Source organism: Microtus pennsylvanicus, chromosome 12 (assembly GCF_037038515.1).
Source record: "Microtus pennsylvanicus isolate mMicPen1 chromosome 12, mMicPen1.hap1, whole genome shotgun sequence".
In the NCBI taxonomy this organism is placed as follows: Eukaryota; Metazoa; Chordata; class Mammalia; order Rodentia; family Cricetidae; genus Microtus; species Microtus pennsylvanicus.
In genome coordinates, this window is record NC_134590.1 from 30,167,329 (window position 1) to 30,189,915 (window position 22,587).

The window sequence follows — 22,587 nt, forward strand, 5'->3', positions numbered from 1 at the left end:
CAAATGGATAGATACTCTTCAAACCTTTAAAAGACTAGCAGAATATGGCATTTAAAATGTTTTAAAATCTTCGGATTTTTCATAACAATGAGACACATCTGCTCCTGGTAGGACCAATCTACTTTAAGAGAATGGTGGGCATTGAAGAAGCTCCTCATGGAGTTTGTTAACCATTTGTGCAAGAAACTTCTCTTGCCTGGACTGCTTTATGTCATGCTGTAAAAACTGGACATGCACAACCCACAGAAATATGACTGCTGAAGTTGCCTAAAGAAGGTGAGACTGTCCTTCAGGGTTCCTGCTTCATGAAAGAGACTGCCATACATTTTGTAGGACACAGCTGAACACAGAAAGTAACTGATGAACTTTGCCAGTACAAGGCATAAGAGATCGTTAAATTTCCTGCTTCATAGAAAAGTTTGCCAGATACTATGGGCCTGTAGGGTGAAGATGGATGCCTCAATGTTACAGAGGAATTTTGGGTGACTGTTTAGGCAACAAGAAGTCTCAGTCAATTCTAGAGTTTTGGAAGTTGCTTACAATGCAGCTCTTGTTTACTTAGGTAATATATCCTTCTTGGAACTTTGATGGAGTTGAAGAATAGATAGTTATAATGGTAGTTTTCCTTAGTTATAATAAAAGATAAAATGGATATAAATATTGTAAGTATAATTCTTGATTCATAACTGTTTTGTTGTATGTAATCTTGCTATGGTAAAGTTAAACCTTCCTTTTAATTATGCAGGAAAGGGGAGGTGATGTGGGATTTCCCTCAGTATGCTGTAAATATGTTTTATTAGCATCGGTTAATAAAGAAGCTGCTTTGCGCTATGTCAGGGCAGAATATAGCCAGGTTGGAAGAGATATATATAGAGAGTAGGAGAAATCAGAAGTTATGCCATGTAGTTGCCACAGGAGACAGACCCTGGATGGAACCTTACTAGTAGGCCACAAACAGGTAGTGATTCACAGATTAATAGAAATGGATTAATTTAAGATATAAGAGTTAGCCAGGAATATGTCTAAGCTATTGGACAAGCAATGTTGTAATTAATACAGTTTTTGTGTAATTATTTCTGGTCTGGGCAGCTGAGAAATGAACAAGCAGTCTTCACCTACAGAACTCCTTGCCTTCAATGTTGTCATAATTAGTGTTCAGAAAGATATAATTAAAGGTCAGATACTTAAATTGTTTCTCCATGATTGTTTTGGATATGTGGTGCCAAGGATTGAACCTTCAGCCTCAATTATTAGGCAAACACTCTACCATGAACTAAATCTTTTGCCTTTGCTTTACCTCTGAATGGTGCTTTTCCATCAGAATGAACTGCATTTTTTTCAGCTCCCTCAGCAATATCATTTTAGATCTAGTAGATTTTTTTCTTTTTACTGAATTGTACTTTGTTGTTACATTGATAGATCACACTGAATAGTTGCATATAAAAAAGTGGATGCAACTCAGTGCCACTTTCTAAAAAACCTTCTGAGTTCACTCATGTCTATTCAGAGAAAGTTTCAATAGCACATATGATTTGAACTTTACTTTACTTCAACCACTAAACAATTTAGAAATTTTGAAATCCATTATTCCATTGTTTTCCAGCCTCAGTACTAAGTCTGAGTTTCTCATTTCTCTATTCTAGTTTCCTTTTGTTTTAGTTACTATACTGGCTTGTTTCAGATTTGCAGTGTGTGTGTGTGTGTGTGTGTGTGTGTGTGTGTGTGTGTGTTTTGTCTCACATCTTTTGTATAAAGAGATAAAGATTAAAATAAATTCTCTTTCTACTTCTTCATTGGATTACAGCAGTTATACTTTATAAATGGTTATTTTAGAATTATTTTCTCATCTTAGGGTCTTTGATTGCTTTCTCTTGGCTCAAGCAGATTTTAAACCAGAAAATATTCTCAGTGTGTCATTATAATCCAGAATAGCGTGTGTTCATTGGGATCATTAAGTCAAATTTCTATAAGATTCTTTCAAAGAACTAGTTATAGAATTTTGACCACAATATTACTGAGCCTTAAAGAGATCTGACTTTACTCAGATTGTGTGGTAGAGATGACCAAAATAATCTTTTCTGTTATAAGTATTTTCATTTTCCAAGACTATAACTACTATTATTGCCAGATGTAAATTATTTGGGACTTAAATATAGATATTATTTTTCCAAGTAACCTATCTATTGGAAGGGAGGGTCTTGTCAAAGGAAGATTTATTCAGGTTTCTTCTGAGAAGAAAGGGCTTATTGAGTCATTATAGTGGCAGCCAGAAATGGATCAAGTTATGTGACTTACCTCTTCAGCTACCATCAGCAAGTTAGAAAATGTTGCCATTCATTTTCCATTAAGCCATTAAGGGGACTCTTCCAGAGACTGGTTCAGAATTTAAGTTGAAAGAATGATTGTATGTGAGCAGTAAACATGATTAGAAGGAAGAAACTACCGCTATGAGTTGTGATATAAATATCTGATATGAGACCCCAAGGGGCCATGACCTACAGGTTGCGAACTGCTGTTTTCAAGCAAAGCTAGCAATTTGATGTGGTAGAACGAGAGATAAATTGAAAGTCAAAACCTAATTTGGTGTCCAACAGTGCTTATTAATTAAACTCTTTTTCATTTTGCGTCCTAGATTTTCACCAACAGAAGGATAAGAATTACCTGCTAGATATTTTGTGAGGGTCAAAAGTCACATTGTATCATACAGAAGTCTTACATGATTGTGATTACATTGCTAGAGCATGGTCAATGATGTGGAACCGAGGCTAAGAATCAAGAAGTGGGATCTGGCAACTCAGTGGGGACACTAAGTTGCCTTTACAGGTTAATTGTATGGCTCTACAAAGTTGTTCCTCAAAACAGCTGAAGCAATACTATAATCTTAGTGTCCTCCATAATGGTAAATGGCCCCCAAACTTAAAAATTCTCCTCTGTTGCAAGCTAGTGTAGAGAACAGAGTTCTATCAAAATGGAGATACACAGGAGCTGAAGCTTTGTTTGGTTCACTGTACATTAGATGCTCTCATTAGAGTTGGGTGGTGGTGGTGCATGACTTTAATCTTAGCCACTTGGGAGGCAGAGGTAGGAGAATATCAGTGAGTTCAAGGCCAGCCTGATCTACAAAACGAGTTCCAGGACAGTCAGGACTGTTACACAGAGAAACCCTGTCATGAAAAAACAAAACAAAACAAAACAAAAATCTCTCATTGAAATCATTGATGGATAGAGTGAAAACTCACAAAGATACAACATAGGATTTCAGGGCTCTTTCCTCATCAAGTTAGCTACATCATTACGAATATTATGGAGAAAGAGCTGGAAATGAGTGCCCCAAATCTCCTTTACCAGGGTTGAATCTGTAAGAACAAGGCATTTAGACTTGCTCTGGTTTAATGTTTGTCTTCCTAGACAATTTGTATGCTGAAATCCCACACATTGAGATGAATGTATTAGAGAGAAGGTCTTTGGACAGTAATTTGCTAAATTACTAAATCTGCTGAAGTTGTACCCCCTCCCACCCTTTCTGCTTGCCAGCTTTTCTAATTGTTTGTGCATGTTTTGGATCCCCATATTATGGGGATCCAAAATATGTACCCAAATATGGAGCCCTTAATATGTTGAGTGACTCTTCTGTTTGCTTGGTAAGATCTTGACTGGCAATAAAATGCTGTTCGTCTTAATGTATTTATGTATACATAGTAAAATAGCACTTGGGAAAAATGTATAGGATTCTTTAAATTATTTAGCCATTATTTAATAAAGTATTGATTTGAAACATTCAGAAGTACTCCAGAGATTTAAGAAAGTCAAGGCATCCTACGTTTAAACAATATTTTATTCCTTAAAAATGTCATGAATTTACACAATATTTTTAAAACATACCTGTCCATCATTACATCCCTAGTGCCTCTACCCTGTCTTTCTCACAATCTCCTGAATCCTAATTATTGATGTTCTTATACACACAGGCATAGGAGTCATCTACTGTGTTAACCCACCACAAACCACATTTCCACATAACAATTATTCTCTCTCCCTCAGCAGTTCATGGTATTGTTCATAGTATTCAACTATTAGCTTTCTACAGCTTCTTATCTACAGCAGTGAGTGTGTGCACCAGCCTCACTCACACACCACATCACCGCCCCATCCCTCTGCTCAATGTTCTAAGTGATTGCTTTGAACCTGTAGATTAGACTGTAGGGTCCTTTAAACCAAGGTCCTTACTTTAGCAAGAACACTTCATCACCCACAGTAAGGGCTTTAGGAACGTTGTGAGTGAAGGAATAAAACTAAAGGTCTGAATGACTGCTGGGAGCAGAATTGCTGCTAACAATATCAATCATATTAACAGTATTAATTAAGGTGTGTTTATGATGCTCTGTGTGATTCTCCAAACTATTAAGATAAGACTGAACTGATAAATTTCCAAAGAGAAATTTTTGGAAAAATGTCAAAGAATGAATATTTTCTCACTACCGCCTCTCTCCCTTGAAGAAATAGAAGTTTTATCTATAGTTGTGTAAGGGCATTGATTATTAAGTGCAACAAACGATAGCCAGTTTCTTTCTAGAATTTAGAAGAACTATGGGAAAAGTTGCTGCATCCTTCTGTCTCTGCCAAGTCATCCAAACAGCCATTAGCACAAGGCCTCATAAAACACACAGAGGAATGCTGAAATTAGGCTGCTTAGTTTAGGAATATATGGTAATCAATAGCTGTGTTTAAGCCGTCAATAGCAGAGACAGAAACGTGCCCCTAGAGTCTTTTCAAAGGCTTAACACATTAACCTGGGAGCAACCAAGTCTCTGGCCTGTGAATGTGACAATGAAGTGCACAGGAATTTAATGTTGAATTAAATTTTCAACAGAATGTTTTTCTACTTGATGATCCAAAATCTAATTTCTATTGATCTGTCTTCAAGAGAACAGTGTTGGAAAATCTGAACAAAGACCCACTATAGCAGTGTAGGATTTGAGAGGCTAGAAGCACAAAATATGAAATGGTTTTTGCTTTATATATCTGGGGGACGAAATAACTTGAAACTTCCAGGAACCCAGAAGTAGGCAAGGGGAGATGGGAAAGAAACTGGTGCTGTCTAGGCGCTCTGCCATCAGTCAGCTTAAGGGTGGAGGCAAAGAAGGCTTTGATTGGTCGGTGATGTACAAAAGGTTAGGTGAAAGCTGGTGATGTGGACGAAAATGGTCAGGACTGAAGAGGAGAGAGTGATGGCGTTGACCGCAGCAGCAGCAAGCTGAGAGGCGAGGCAGCAAGTGGCAAAACTGAAAAAAAAAAAAAAAAAGAAACCAACAACAACAGGCTTCAGCTGGTGCAGGAGCTGGAGCAGCCAGCTTTGTGGCAGAGCAAACAGCTGATTGCCCTCTGCATTAGTGAGAACTCTGAGCACACGTCACAGCGTGGCTAACATGCCCTGAGCATGGTGCAGGCTGTTTGCATATTATCAAAAGACATCACGTGAGAGATATTATTCTTCTACTTTATCTCAATCAGCCCTCCATGTTTTCAATTGATGGTCCATTCCCTTCAATGATCTGGTCTTCGCTTCTTGCTCGTATCAAATCCTTGCCCTCTGAACCGGCTCTCGTAAACACACCGAGTTTGCTCTTCTGTGCCCGCTTTTGAGCCTGCGACTTTCAGTAAGTGATGTGTTCCTCATGGTCCCTTCTAGATTTTTCTCTCTTTCATCGTTTCAAACCCCCGGAATTGAAGTCTCGAGTCGCCTTGTTGATTTCTGCCAGTCCAAGGTGAATTCTTCTTGCCGTGTTTAGTTTCTGTTCTACCTCCACCCACACACTCCTCATTTGACACTAAGGCTGTTAATTTGACTGCTGTTTGATACTTCCTCATCCCGTCATAGCTTTAATTGTTTCCTAGACTGTGTGATAGAGGCGCCCTTGTACATTGTTGCATCTCCCTTCCCTGACCTTTTCCTTGAAGCTGAAATGGAAAGCTTCAAACTTGGGTAAATCCACTGCCCTACTTTCTCCAAACCTGATGTCATGTAAATAAACAAGGCTAAAGGAAAATAGGAATGTGCCAAGGGGTAACATCTAGTGTCCTCAATATACTCATAAAGGCACATCCTTTTCAGACTGTCCCCTTTACTGGTCTGCATAAATTCATGTTTCCAGATCAGAATTCTCCTCTGTTAGGCTTTAAACCCTAAACTTGATACTTCTTAAATGTATCACAGGCAGCATAGATGTTGAGACTGGTTGGTTTCTACATATGGTTTTTTTCAGATGTGGACTCACAAAGACCTATTTTTTGTAAGATTTTGAATGTCTGCACAACCTACTCATAAAAGACACACATGAATTCTCTTTGGGCGATGTGTATCTCAGAGCTGTTGGTTTGTCTCATTTCTGTCATATTTGAATTTTCTGCCTTCATGCTTCTGGATATATTTAGCGCATAACATACCTCAATTTACCTGTGAATTGTGATTTTCATAGACTAGATTTTGCAGGTGGGAATGATATCCAAGTGATTCTATCTTAGCTTTATCTTCAGATTTTGCTACTTGGATTGATCACTTCTAGTCATATTAATACCATCCTTTCATTACTATTATTATCATTCAAATATGCTTAAGACAAAAGATAGATTCTGGAAATTTTCCTATGTTCTCCAAAACAAAACTTTAAGCAGAGAATTATTATGATACAGTGTCAGTTATAAAAAGTCCTACTTTTAAATTTAAATTTCTAGGAACAGAAAAATCGCCAGCAAATGGAAAGTTTAGCTTGTTCACACTTGATTCTCTTATTAGGTGTTGCACTTCCTAATACAGGCAATCAAATATCAGAGACCTATGTAATGCACCGTCCCTGTAACTGAAGCGTTGTTTTGGCATATGTTACCTCTACAAGTTCTGTGAGGAAGTGAGAAATTCTAGTCACATCAATAAGTACAGGGAATCATGCGTGGAACTTCAACAAGTAGGTACCAAGTGCATGCAGGTGACTGTCGAGAGCCCATCACCATTGCAGCCAAGATAGAGGAAGGTGCTAAGGAGCGGACTTCGGAGCTGGACACTGGCTAACACTTTGAGGCTGACCATTCCTCAGAGAGCAATTGCTGGACTCCAGTGAAGGAGTCAGATTACTTAAAGTTAGAATTAAAATCATCTCCATTCTAAGTTGCAAAAATATGCATCATCCACCAGAGATGGACTTGATTTTTTTCTTTTGGTTCAGTAATTATACAGAATGGGGCCTCATCTCCCACCCAGGAAGGCATTCACATCTTAAGGTTACATCGAGGATCAGAGAACAAATTGCTTTCATCTATTTTTGCTTCACATGAAGCAAGAGCTTTAGACACCATGAGAAAGAAATGTTTGCAGTTATGACTCTGAATCATCAAAAAGGATGTCACTTTCAAAATTCTCTATTGAGAAAGATTCTCATCAAAAATGGTTATGATAAAGGCTGGAAAATATGTGTGCTCTTCAGAATGATTCATGGAATCAGAAATTCCCCATAGCTGAGAAATAACCTTCAGCTCCTTGACTTCATAGACAAGTCAAAGTAAAAGCAAATGGAGTATTTGCTATTTTTCTCTTTATTAAAATTAAGTGCCCCATGATAAAATATTTACCGCCAACACTATTTTCTAGTGTGGCCTGATTTCTAGCTCCAAATTTTCAGTTGTGAATCAATAGCCTGTAGTAATTACAGAAGTGGGGAAAGGAAAAGGGGACCATGGTCAGAGTGTATGTGTGTGTGCGCGCGTGTGTGTGTGCATTGTGTGCATGTATGCATGTGAGTGTGTGATAGAAAGGCAAAGAACAGGTAACAGGCGGATGAAGGGTGAGAGGGAGGTCAATACAGAGGGATAAATAACACTAGGGATGTTTGATAAAGCCTCAAGGAATTGTATTATTTTACACTTATGTGAAATAAAGTACAATATAAATTAATGTACACACACACACTGGAAACAATATCAAGCATCTTGTGTGAAGTTATATCCCTTGGGCTGATGGTATTTCCCTAAAGAGTCACAGACTATCTAACAAAACTTTTAGTAATGAGAAACTTCTGCTCAAGTTGTTGGTCAAAACATCTCAAGTCATTCCCCAAAGCTGTATAGATTATTGCTGTTGTCCTTGATTGCCCCACAGTGGTTGGAAGTAAGCCCTGATTGCTGAAGACGCTGCGTATTGCAGACCCAGGACTCAGAAGATTTCCACTTACTCTAACCTGAAAGCCTCCTTCCTCAGCACTAACTCCCACAGTACCAGAATGGACTGTGTAGGCTGCTCAGGGAGGGAAGCATCAATAGTCTTATCCAGCTGTGACTCCAATAGACTGTAGTTATGATCAAATAGCAAGATATCCCTAAACATGCGCCAAAGGCCTTCATGTTCATTGTAACCAACGGCGGTGTATTTGGGCATCGATATCAATAGAAGTGCTAACTTGCAAGGAGAAAAAAAATCTTTCAGGGTCTCACCGATAGACAACTGTACTCCTCCCAGGGATGTGCCTACTGATTAGTTCTCAAACACAAAGTGGTCAGTTCTATAATCAGATGCACACAATCCACACAAAACAGCTTCAGCCAACGGTATTTATATATTGATGTATTTATATACAGGCAACAACAATAATCCAAAGAGGCTGTCAGTGGGAAGGAGTGAACAGGGAACTCAGGAGGTGGTAGAGAGAAGGGACATGTGAGTGGTTGGAGGAAGACCTTAGGAAAGCAATGCAATTATATTTTAATTAAATACGTTTTAATGAAGAAAAGAGTGCTGACAACACGCCACCTCTCTGAGAATCCTCTCTCGGTGAGAAGCAAACCACGGATGTCATACACTGAGGTTCTTCGATTCTGAGCTGATCAGATTTCAGTGTTTGGGAGCTATTTAGGTCACTCTAAAATGACTTTTCTGTCTCAGTTAATTAAAAACTTAAACTGTCTTGAATCGAATGCAGAACAAGCAGCGTGACATAGGCTTGCTGCTAATGATGTCACCCACAGCGGGTGGCAGGCAGGCAGGAGAGGTGGATTAAGGAGCGCTGGTGAGAACCGGCAGCTAGCTCACCCTGAGCAAAGACAGGTTCCGTTACATCGGAAGAACCTTACAACTCAAACTGTGGACTTTGAAACATTGAACATCAGCCACATCTTAAAGGTGTTCAAAATCCAGCTTCCTGGACCCTGTGCACCTGTTCCGAGCCATGTCTGAGTTTTAATCATCGCCATGTACATGTGACTCCTGACAACGATCATCCAGGAGCTAACAGACAAGTTTTCATTTCCTGCTCTGGGAGTTAGAAGGTAGCAGCAGGCAAGTCATGGCTCTGTTCAGCGAATAATTTTTTCTTTCCAAGAAACTGTAGATCAATATAATATAAGACGTGGAGATACAATCAATTTTGAATCGATGCAGTTACATTGTGAGAGCCCGGTGGGCAATCTCCCTTCCTAAGTAATCCACAATCGAATGGGTACAGTTAGCACAGATAGGAGAAGGATGAAACTGGAGCGTCTGGTCTTACTTCTGCATCTGAAACAGATGATGCTTAATTTCAGATTGGTACAGTGTTCCTGCAAAGCCTATAATGATATATTTATTCAAGTGTAAACTTTTGCTAGCCCCGCCCCCCTTACGTGATAAAGAATGTCACTGTCGTGGCTAGTGCCCACACTTCTGTCTCCATAGTAATTTTATTATATAAACAATGCCTCAATTTTCAAATTTATACTAATATGTCTTGTAATATAGATATTTAAAATAGAGCAGAGTCCTAGAACAGGTTAATTTTCATGTACATTTGTATGGATGTAGACATACTTGCGGGTGTGCACACTAGGCACTGTCTATATGCTCTTTGAGGATATCTCACTGGTCCAGGGTTCATCAAGTAATCTAGGCTGGCTAGACAGCAAACCCTGGGGATTTGCCTGTTTCGACATCTTCAGCAGTGGGATTCTAAGCACTACATCATTGCTCTGAACATTCTTTTTTTTAAAAAAGTGGGATCTAGACATTGGCCTTGGGTCCTTAGGCTTGCAATGCCAGTGCGGTACTGATGGAACTAGACTCAGCTGCCTGACTTCTTAATATATAAATACGGACTATCTATCTGTTTGAAGCGCAGGGTCCATTGTGCAACGCGGTCCACCTGTCAATCTGTTTCACAGCGTGCACTTTTGAAGACAGAGAAAATGGAGGTTTCTGTTAGATGCCATAAGGTAAAAAAGAACTTAAATGCTTCCCTTTGATCATGTCAGTCATTCCTTTCTCTGGACATCACACTGTTCTTTACTGAAACTTCTCGAGTTTCTATGTTTCCATTCTGCTTCCCATTTAGAGAATCTTATCAGAGGATAGTGTGAAAAATAAAAAGGTAGAAAAAAAAACCCCAAACCGTGATGGTCTGGGAAGCTTACAGAACTCATGCCAGGACTTGCCTTTCACTGTGTGGGGAAAATGGTCCCTATATTTTAAAAAATTTCTATTTTAATATCTTTTTTCTTAAAAATAAAATAAAGCAATTTAACTATGGAAGTTGATACATAAATGAAAACTATATACATATACAAATACATACATATATGTATATATATTTCCTTCTAGACATGGGTCACAGAATGATCCAAGTGAAGACCATGCATGAGAATACATTTATTTCCAAGCTCGTAGATGTTTGTTCATGTGCATACTTCTGAGTAGAGTGAATTTTGAAACTCTAGGACTGTTGAAGTAGACAGGCCCAGAACGACACACATGTGGGGACTCTATTTGTAGCCATGTAGGAGAAAAGGGGTTTCTGATAATTGTGATACATTTTACTTATAGTAGTTACCTGGGAAAATAATGTTGATTACTAAAATAGATCACTATTCCGTTTCTTTAGCAAGAAGGTCATAAAAGAACAACCCATGTAAGAATTGAACTGGGGCAAGTTCAGTGACCTTGCCAGACTTTTGCTCTCTTCCTAAACAGAGTACCCCCAAAGGTCATCAGTGTAGTCAGACAGCCAGGGGGAAGGACTTTTGAGGACAGAGGTTTTTCCTAAGATACTATAGTATTAAGTCTTAGCTGAACAAGTCAGAGTGAGGTCAGGCCCCATTAATAATATTATGGTTTTGAAATGTAGTGAGTTACTGTCTTGATGCACTGAGCATCAAGTTATGTAACAATAACTCAATGGGATATCTTTGTAAAGTATCTAATCAATAATATTAGTTACCATTATTACCACAAGTTTGAATCGAAGTGAATTGAATCCCTCAGTCAGCAAAGGCTCCTAATTTTAGATGAATAGATTGACACCATAAAATATGTTTTTAAAGTCGAGCAGTGGAGGCACACACTTTTGATCCCAGCACTCAGGAAGCAGAGACATGCCAATCTCTGAGTCTGAGGTCAGCCTAGTCTACAGAGTGACTTCCAGGACAACCAGGGATGTTACACAAAGAAACCCTGTCTCAATCCCCAAATGCCTTTAATTAATTTCTGTAATGTTTAGATAATATGGACAATATTGTGCTGTTGTGCACTTTTATTGTGATAGGATGCTAGTAGCAAAATGGCCAACTCTTATTTTTTTATTTAAAAGTTGTTTTTTCAATCTACATTCCAACCACAGTTCCTCCCCATCACCTCCTCCTGTTCCGGCCCCTCGCCTTCCCCCACCCGTCCCCCATCCACTCCTCAGAAGAATAAAGATTTTCATGGGGAGTCAACAAAGTCTTGCATATCAAGTTGAGGCAGGAACAAGCCCCTTCCTCTGTATCTACTATGCTGAGCAAGGTATCCCTTCATAGGGATACCTTGAGCTCCAGAAAGCCAGTTCATGCACTGGGGATAAAACCTGGTACTACTGCCTGCCAGTGGTCCCACAGACTGCCTAAGCCACAGAACTGTCACACACATTTAGAGGGCCTAGTTCGGGCTAATGCAGGTTCCCCCGCTGTCAATTCAGAGTCAGTGAGCTCCCACTAACTCGGGTCATCTATCTCTGCGGTCAACCCTTCTAATAATGAAAAGAAACTTTCAGAAACTGAAATACGTCAAATAACTATCATCACCAATCTATGCAGAAATTTTCCCATGTATGGAAAATAAATTGTCTATAAGGTTATCTTGAACATCTGTGAGGCTAGCTTTATAGTCAAATTGACTACAAAATTAGTTTTTATAAATGGCACTCTATTTCTCCACTGAATTTTATTTTAAATTGCAAAAGAGACTTTGGAGGGAGAGAAGGAGCAGGAGGAGGAAGGGTCTGGGAAGGAGAGATGGAGAAGGATAAAGGGAAAAAAAGAGAGGGAGAGAGAAATTTTATATTTTTAAGGAAGCAGGCTGGATAAAGGAATAAATTAATTCAGAAAAATTCCCCATCCTCTCTACAACTACTCCTTCTGCTCATCAAAAAAAGCTACTAAAATTCATTAACATTTCTATGAACATAAATTTGAAATATTCATTTTCATTAAGTACTCTACTGAATATGACAAAATCAAATTTATCTAAGGAGATATCTAAGGCTGCTAATTTCCTTGACAATGGGGACATAAAGCAAGGGAAGCTATGAATCATTCATGAGGTTCAATTTGCTTCTCTTATTTTTTGGTGTTTAATAACTATGAATAGAAAGGATGCAGTACATTGTAGATGCTATTTTTAAATTATCTTAGATCTAAATTAATGATTTAACAGGAAGGGATAAAATAAGAATGGTTTTAAGGCTTTTGCTTTTAAGTATCACATATTTCATATTTTCCTTGTATTTATACATCCGTGTATTCATAACATTTTTCCTATGTTCAACTTTGCTTTATATATCAGAAACACTTCAACACTAATATTATTTAGGCAGGTGCCTAAAGCAATTTATTGGTGAAATAATGAAATTGAATAAACTCCAAGAGTTCTAGTTTGGAGGTTGAAAGAGACCCTGAAGTTTGTAAAATGAAACTTGTCTCCTACTGAGAAATCTCTTCTGCATTATTAACAGTAGGTGGCCATTTCCAATTAATTTCCACAGGGAAAGAAGTTTTTCTTCTTAGGCAGAAACTTATTTCATGACTATCCACTGCTACTTATTTGCAAATGACTGAACACTGCCTGAGCCATGTGGGTTCATAACTCATGGCATTCTAGTTGAATTCACTTGGATGCATCTATCCTGGCATTCTAGCTTGGTTTTAGGCATAAACTTGACTGGACCATGCAGTGGCTATGACATATGACCAGTCTTCTGGATGTTCCTGTAAGGTTGTTCACTTACATCAGTAGAATGAGGAAAGCAGGTTGCCTTTGGAATGTGATAGGACCTCTTCCAAACCTACCTAAAGGTTTAGATAGAAAACACACTGACTCTTCTCTGAGTGAGAGAATTTCTCCTGCTGCCTTCAAACTAAGATGTCAACTTTGTTTATGCCTTTGGACTTGACTGGAAACTCTGGCTTTAACTGGGTCTCTGGTCAGTTGGCTTTGTAGCTAAACTATACCATTGACTCTGTTGGTTCTCAGGAATTTGTATTAGGATTGGGACCATTAGCTCTCCAGGTGCTGACTCATCCCATAGAACTCAGGGCTTGTCAGCCCCCATAAGAGCATGGCCCAATTTTTTATGATTACTCTCTGTATCTCTGTATGTGTTGTGGTCCCTGTCTCTCTATGGACTTTATTTTCCTGGTAAACCACAATTTGTCACACAACCTTGAAGCTATGTTTTGTCTCCTGTATCATAGTGCTTAAAATATTCAGAAATGGCTCTCTGAGCTCTCTAAATATTTCTTTTCATGTCCTTGTTTTCTCATTCTAAATTAGATGTTCTTAATATAGCTTTAAAACTTAGGTGACACTCATGATTCTTGTATAGACTTACTTAGGTCTGATGTTGGACCATGATTATTTTGACTTTTTTTCCAGTTATTATCAAATTACATAAATAAAACTTAGCACTTCAATTCTGCAAACCTCATACTTTTTGAGACCATTTTATAGTAGGATAAATTTGTAGATACATTATTTTTAACCAGTCATTTTGGTGGCTTTAAAACTTTATTTCATAAAATTTATTTTATAATCAAACATGGTTATGGGTTAGAATGGTGTATACACATTGTTACAGAAAAGCATTTGAGTAGAATGGTTGTACTTTAAGACTAATAGACCGAGTGGATGGTCCATTAAATTTAGTTCATGGAGAGAGTGCTTTATTATATACTTCTAAGAAAATAGCCAGATATCACCAAACTTTCCTATTGCTTATTGACTTCACGGCAGTTTATATAGGAGATTTGTAGACAGTTTGTGGATTATGATAAAGCAAACTCATAGGATTTCATAATGTTTACTTGTTTGTTTGTTTACTTATTTATTGGTTTGTTTGAGACAGGGTTTCTCTGTGTAGCTTTGGAGCCTGTCCTGAAACTTGCTTTATAGATCAGGATGGCCTCAAACTCACAGAGATCCATCTGCCTCTGCCTTCTACATGCTGGGATTAAAGCTGTGCTCCACCACTGCCCAGCCAAGTTTATTTTTAAAGACATCAAAGCATTAGGCTTTCTTCTATCTTGCTGTTGAATGACACATTTATAATCATTTTTGAGGTAGTCTAAGATACAAAAATGAAATTGTACAAAGGAAGGATGCTGGATTGCATGTACAAAGCTGTACTTTAACTCTTATCGGAGAAGTTAAAACTATTCTTATTTTTGAAAATTAAAGCAACTCAACAAAGTCTGGAAGGATTACTTATAGCATATATTATCCCCCACATATTTCTTATCGGAAATTAGTCTTGGTTTTAATGAGTGGATAGTGGACATGCAATGAAGCCTCTCCTCTTACTTTATAATCAGCATGGTGAAGAATCAGTAAACTTGGTAACAAAGAAGTACAAAGGTGTTATGTTCTTATTTTAGCCCTTTGGGTAGGTGGAAATGCTAAAGCTAGTAGAACAAACTATGCAACTTATAAACAGTAGGGATTAATATCTCAAAGTTTTGACAGTTCTGTCCTGGGGGAGGTACAAAATGAAGGTGTTGATTAAACTCTTAGTGTCTGGTGAGGATCCATTATCTCTTTCATAGATGGTATCTTTTGGCTGTGATCTAATATAGTTAGTGGAAGGGACAAAGCGACTCTAGGAAATACCTTCATTAAAGAGAGCCACACTCCCTAGCCCAACTTTATCATTACAACACTCTGATGAGTAGGTTCCAGTATGAATTTAGGGAGATGCAAACATTTAGAACACATTATCATCATCGTCGTCATCATCATCATCATCATCATCAACAACAACAACAACAACAACAATAGCCACCAATTACAGCATTTTGAAAGAACCAGGGCTTCTTTGAATTGAAACATTCCATCTTGGAGGGAGACTCTTTAATATTCAGAAAGGAAACAAAACCTACAAAGCTTGGGATGTAAACTAAATTCACAAGTCTCAGCAAAGTGTGACAACCACAAGATTGACAAGGACCCTTCCCAAGTTTACATAAGCAGTAACAAATGCTGAGATGTGGCACTGAACAGCTGTGTTGCCTAAAAACGATCATGCAGAAAGCTCCAGGGATGCTTGCTCTTGTGAGTCATCACCCATGCTGGGGTGAGCTTCTCAATGATGATCTGTAATTTAATCCTCACATTACTCTATAAGTAACTTCAATCAAGTCACCGAATATTTACACCGAATTTGGATGGACTTGTTTCTTTGGTTTGCCATTGGTGCCCTATCTAGGGTGAATAGATGCTGCTTACATCTTTCCAGGAAAAGTCAAGCAATACCCTTACACAGGTTATAAAAGCACCAAGCGATCACTAGTGAGGCAGGGACATTTTAGCCAGCAGAACTGCCTACAAGTTGTATAGGGAGCTCTACTGATTCAGGTTTCATGAATTGTTACCCATTCTGGGGTATGCTTTTCACTGATCAGTTCCCTTAGACTCACTCTAAGTAACCCAAAAATACTTAGTTCAACAAGGTAGACGTGGGTGGACTCATTTCTTTGGTCTGCCATAGGGTACCCTTTGTGAGGAGAACAGACATTTCTTCGAGTGTTCCCACCCAAAAGAGGTGTTGCTCAGGATGGGGAAGAATAAGAAGGGTTGTATGTGGTGACCACACAGATTTTAGACTTGACATTGGTTTCTACTTCTTTGAATGCCATAAGAGGTGACACATTATGTTGAAAGTGAGAGGAAGAGGTGAAAGGTTTTTCCTTAATCTTGCTAAAGAAAGTGGGAAAAGCCATCCACGTATTTCTCCATGATTTTTATCCTAAGACCTACATGTATTTCTGCAAGGCCTGTAGTTATCCAGCCATCATATGATAGCTTTATTGATTTTGAATTCCAAATCCTCGTTATACTAAATTCTTTGATTGATTTTTCTATATACCATTGCTTCATTTTATGGCATTCCGAGGCTATCAAGCTATTACTCTGCTCCAAATTCAAGTAAATTTTCAGTTTAACAAGACTTTATGGCCTTTGCAATTTTAGTTGATTAGCTGGCATTAAAAATAAGCCAAATGTCTTTAATTTGTCTCAAAGGACTTACCCATGGAAAACATTTTCCCAGTCTTAATGAGATACACATACGAACTAGTAAATTCTGTAATGTAGGCAATGTTTCCACTCAGTTGGTCACAGAAAAGTTTGATTGGCTCAGTCCTGTTTTGAGTAATGCCTATTTTATCCTTCTCATGATCTAACTGATATTAGATCCATTAAAGCTGAGCTGTAGTCCAATACAGTGTCAGTTGAGGACAATCTGTTTCATAAATCATACATTTAGTTATGGAGTGTTAAAAAATATGAAGGAATAACCAATTTATTTTGTATTTATCTAGGAAAAAAAAAGCAAAGCAAGTAAGTGCCAGCAGGTAAATGTTGGCTTAATTATTTTTGGTATATTTTTTCTGCACCACATAATGGTTTTTTATTCTTAAGATTTTATTCTTAAGATTACATTTCATTACATCGGTTGGTCAATTGCTAAGATGAAAAGTATTTTAAACACACTGTTGAGCTAAGTAATACCAAGACTTCTGGGTAAGTTTGTACATACGCATATTTTTCTCCCCTAAGGAATTAGGGCCTGCTTGGTTTGCTGAATCAACAAAATATCCTCCCTTTCAACTGTAAATATTAGGCATGTGACTTAGGAGCTGAATTCTGCTTCAGCTTCTAGGATTGGTTCTGACCTGTAGCAGAGATGATATTGGGAGATCTAGACTTGTTTTGCCTAATATAGGATTCCTGGCCCTGCAGAGAGCTGTTGCAATACTAGTCATGGAGCCTCTGCCCCCTTCCTCATCTGTTGATTGCAGAGGTCTGTGGGAGTAGAACAGGGCTTGGAAACATAACTGGGCTTGGCTCCCCATCCATCCCATCTAATCGTAATTCTTGCCTTTGGTTATCTTAGTATCCAAGATACTGTATCTCTCAGAGGTGGTCACAAGGCGTTTATCACATGATGTCACATGCTACTGTATTGTTAGTTTAACACATAGAAGGCAATAGGTTGGTAGTTCTTATTTGGTTTTTAATTTCTATTATGTTTCTGCCTCCATAGAGCTTTTCAAGGCAATATTTAATATCTGCTTTATGCTTTGTTTTGGTCATTAAATAGTGTGATGAGTGGATTGAAAGGTCATCTTAAGAAAAATGTCAATCCACAACACACTATGAAATTGTAGGAAAACTCACTGTACAATGTAAAAAATGTGAATTTGGGGAGAATATGCTGGTAATTCTTAGTACGGAATTGTTTAAAATACTTTGCAAAATTTATTGCCCTTTAACCAAACAATGAAAACGAAGGACCTTAGAATGTTAAGACAGTTTTAGATTACTTTCCAAAGGAAGCCAATGTTTAAGAAAATCACAAAATCAGTGGGCAAACAGCCAAAGGTGAACGGTAACCCATTATCCGTCATCAGCCCATCAGCTGCCGGTCTTTTTCTACTCCAATTTCAAACATAATGATTTATCTGTTGAACAAAAGCTCTGTTTTATTTATAAACTATTATCAGTCGTTAATTAATGATCATGGCTATGTTTCCAATTTTGTCATTTTGTCATTTAAATCAAGTCACTGCTAACTCTTTAATAAATAACACCCTTTGATATTTACCATGTTCTTTATGACCTTTAAAATAAAAAAAATAATTGAAGAGCATTTCTGAATTTTCTTATTTATTTCATTGGTAGTAGGTTAATGGCTATATCTAAATTTATTGTCTCTGTAGGATCAGTTTTATTTATGTACAACGAGACTAGTAAGTTTATGTAGCTGCTTAACAGTGCAGTAGAGAAACACATTTATTTTTCAATAATACGGCTAGAAGGTTTTCATTTCCCTTTCCTTCTTGACATTTAGCTCTAGAAAGTACTTTAGACTCCCAAAATACACACCTGCTGACTTTTCACGTTTCAGTAAGTTACAGAGTTAACTCCTGCATCTTTTTGTAACTCTCAAAACAAATAAATGGCATTTTCACAATGAATGGACTCAAGGGCCTGGAGGATGATGGCTGAGAAACGATGACTCAAGGGTAGCTTGTCAGGTTGGATCTTAGTGATGAAAGTGTTCATCTCGTTAATACAATAGTCAATAAAAAACAGCCTTAGAGCACAGACCAAAATCAGCCCACAGACGGGAAAAACATGAACGATCTGACCTAAAGCATAAGCCCACTGAGGTGTCATTTATTGTTGTATATTTTTCAATAGTAGAAAACACACCATCCACATAACACTACACCACGGTGTATTTCTAAACGACCATTCACAGTCTTCCAGGTTAAAAGGTAAGGAAACAATTTCTTCTTCTTTTTTTTTCCTAATGAAGCTTAAGAAGGTTATGAAGAAAGATGAAAAAAGCATGAGTTTATAAATTTATGAATTACAGTAAGTGGGCTTTCCTTAATATCCAAAAGATAATGCCACTGAAATGATTCTATGGCCACCAATATGAGGAAAATTCCACCGATTGTGAAGACTTGAAAAGATGACAGCTAAAAATATCCTAGTGCCAATTAGCTCAAAGAAAGATTAACTTTAATTGTGTCAAGCCAAACATCCCACTTTCTCATCCCCTATGCAAGTAACTCACAACTTTCAATCTCCAGGGTGCAGTTTTGCTCATCCAGAGGGTACCTTCGAAGGTCCATCATGCATGCTGCGGTGGTTGTAATCCTACAGGGTGAGAAAAAGGAAAGACATGGCATAAGTGGGGACCTTTCATGGACACACAGAGACCTGACAACAAACAAGTGTAAATTAAAAAAAATTAGTGGTGAAATTTTATTTCTAAGCTTCCTAGCCTCAAACCATGTTTACCAGACGGCAGACTGCTTAGAAGTTCCTACGAGACTACCATAAATAATTACATAGCAGAGTAAAGAAGCCGAGTAAAGCTAGAACTGGATAAAATTCTAGAGTGCTGTACCTTCTAGAAAAAATGAAATATGTGAACATCTGATGACTTAGAAGTTAAATCAGTAATCAAAAACTTTAACAGAAAGGAACCCAGGCCATACGACTTCGTCGGTGGATTTCGCAAGTACTCAAAGAGACAGCTGTACTAAATCTTCTCCATTTCTACCAAAAATGTGAAGAGCTTGCCTATCCTCCTGCAACCTTGGTGGACCTCTGAAACACTGCTTTATACAATAGAGAAAGGACCAAGATGTGAGTGCCCAGCCACCCAACAGAACACCCCACTCTCTAGGCCCTCCATAGTGGGGCAAACCCTGGCCCCTCCCCTACCTGCCTCAGCTTATACAGACAGCCAGCAGGAGAGTTTCCTGCTGAAAAAACCAAGGGAGAGGACCAAGAGAGGAACTCTAAAAACTCTAAAGCACAAGCTGTGACTGCACAGAGTGGTCAAGAGAGTGAACCAGGAGAAAAGACCAAGAGAGCAGGCTAAGAGAAACCTCAGTGACTCCCTGAGACACAGGCATTGGCAGTATAGAGCAGACAAAGAACAATTCCCAAAGACTCAGACAGCCACTGGAAGGATTAGACCAAGACACAAAGAGACTGCTGGCATCAATTGAAGGAAAAATGGTAGGGTAGAAGGCAAAGAGGAGGGAGGAAGGGGAATGGCGAGGAGAACTTGAGGGAATGGGATAGTCAAAATAGAGGAAGGACAGAGATGAGAGTAAGGAAAGAGATATCTTGATTATCTTAAATATCACCATAGAACCTTCATTCAGCAACTGATGGAAACAGAGGTAGAGACCTGCATTAGAGTATTGGACTGAGCTCCCAAAGTCCAGTTAAGGAGTGGGAGGCATGAGAAGATGAGCAAAGTGGTCAAGACCATGATGGGTTCACCTACTGAAACAGTCTCCCTGAGCTAATGGGAACTCACCAACACCAGCCAGACTGGGAAGGAACAAGCATAGGACTAAACTAGTCCCCCTGAATGTGGTTGACAGCTGCGTGGCTGGGTAGTTTGAGGGGCCACTGGCAGTGGCACCAGGATTTATCCCTGCTGTTTGTACTGGCTTTTTGGGAACCTGTAATCTTTGGATGGATACTTTGCTCAACCTAGATATGGTAGGGAGGACCTTGCACCTTTTCACAAAGCAATGTGCCTTACCTTATCTGAGGAGTGGATGAGGAGTGAGTATGTGGAGGAAATGGGAGAAGAGGAGAGAGAGGGAACTTGGATTGGGTATGTATAATGAAAAACAGATAGTTTGCTTTCTTTTTTAAAAAAATAAAAAAAAATATGAGAAGAGTACACACCCCAGAATACATTTTATGAGGTACACACCCCTTTGGGTGATTCCAAAACCACCCAAAGACAATAGAGGAACAAAAGAAAACATTAGGATGTATTCCTTATGCATATTTAATTTAATATAAAAATCCCTGTACTGAAACATTGAGTTTAACATTCTGTTAAAAGAATCAGATCTTCATTACAGACTTTACTATGGGGCTGTTATGCTACCTCATTGAAGTTTTGACTTATTATCCTAAAATTGTTGAGAACTTTTGCACACACCTCTTTACTTTAACATTTTTTTAAAATCTGTGTCCTTTGTACATTTTACAGTACAGCTATTTATATTTTTGTTAGGATTTTTCCTTGTATACTTTGGGTATTTACCATTTAGAAATATGTAGATTGAAAGCATTTTCTCCCATTATAAACTGATTATTTTCCTTACTGTGAAACAATTGTCAGCCTGTTTTAATCTGAAATGTCTGATTTTGCTTTTGCTCTCTGGGATTTTTGTTTCATGGCTACAAAGTTATCCCCAAGCCCGGTGCCAAGATTTCCCCTCATTTCCTGCGAGAATTTCACTTTTTATTTTTGAATTTTTGACTGATATTTGGTTGATTTTGTGTGTGATGCAAGATGGATTCCAAATGTGCTGGAATATCTTTTGAATGTGGTTGCACAGTATTTAAAACACAATTTGTTGAAGAGACTCTCTTTTCCCTTTCTTGTTCTAGGTGTCAGCTGACTGTAGATAAGTCTGGGTTGTCTGGTCTATTCATTTATGTTTGTTTTTAAAGGCACCTTTCAGCTTTTTCTTTATTATAAAGTTGTATTATAACTTGATTTCAGAAATATGATTATTTGGCTTTGACCTCTTCATATTGATTAGGAGGCTCTGAGTTTTCCATCCCTAGATTTTGTTATAGTGAGGTAAATTCCCTTTATGCCTAGGTTTTGACAATCTTTGTTATGAAATGTATTGAATTTTCCTGCACCTTTTGTGATGATCAAGTGGATTTTGTCCTTAATCCTGTTAAGGGTCTATTCTACAGCTAGATTTATGTATGTTCAACAATTTTTTTCATTCCAGAAATAAATATCCCTTGTTCCTGGTGAAGGATTCTTTTAGCACACTGTTGAATTTAGTTTTCTAGTATTCTATTATGTCCATTATTAATATAATTAGTTCACCATATACAATAGCTGAAAGTCAAGATATCACAGTAAAGTTGTCAAGAACTTTGTAGTTTGGATTGACTCTTATTTTTATACTCACTATTGGTGTGAGCTTGGGTTGGCTAAATTAGCTCCATTAGACTTAATGCTCTCATAAACCAACACACCTACTACCTATGAGTACTGTGTGGACAAAATGATTTAATGTGTGCATAATTATTCTCTCGGTGTTCTGTGCTTAACAGATGTTCCGCATATAAAAGTTCTTATTATAGCTGTTATTTCTCATACCACCTCCCATATTCTCCAGCGTCTTTAACAGTGTCTGCATCAGTATCTGCTGAACTTATGAGTAAGAGGAAGCTTTACTACGCACTAGATACCATCCTTTTCTCCCCCATGCCACCCAATACAACAGCAACAATGAAATAAACCTCTTATAGTGGCTCACAGCCCCCACGATGTTAGATTCATTTCTCATACTCTGACCCATTTACACTCAACAGGCTCTGTGGACTGGGTGAAGAAGCACTGTCCTGGAGTCTGAGCTTACACCACACTTGCTCCATTGACCTTACCAAATTACTGGGAGGTTCTAGGATCCTGACTCTAGCTGGCCTACCTGAACTTCCATCACTCTTGCATTTTCTCTTGTACT

At 38.2% G+C, this 22,587-nt stretch overlaps 1 protein-coding gene across 2 annotated transcripts in view; it reads right to left on the bottom strand.

Annotated features, from left to right (window-relative positions):
- The window catches only part of Gabrb1 (gamma-aminobutyric acid type A receptor subunit beta1), a 359,250-nt gene that overhangs the window by 61,163 nt on the left and 275,500 nt on the right, over positions 1-22,587 (bottom strand). For both annotated transcript variants that reach the window (XM_075943134.1, XM_075943135.1), the window contains exon 5: positions 19,128-19,210. In XM_075943134.1, coding sequence (XP_075799249.1) covers positions 19,128-19,210 — 83 coding nt within the window. The remainder of the gene's footprint in view (positions 1-19,127; positions 19,211-22,587) is intronic.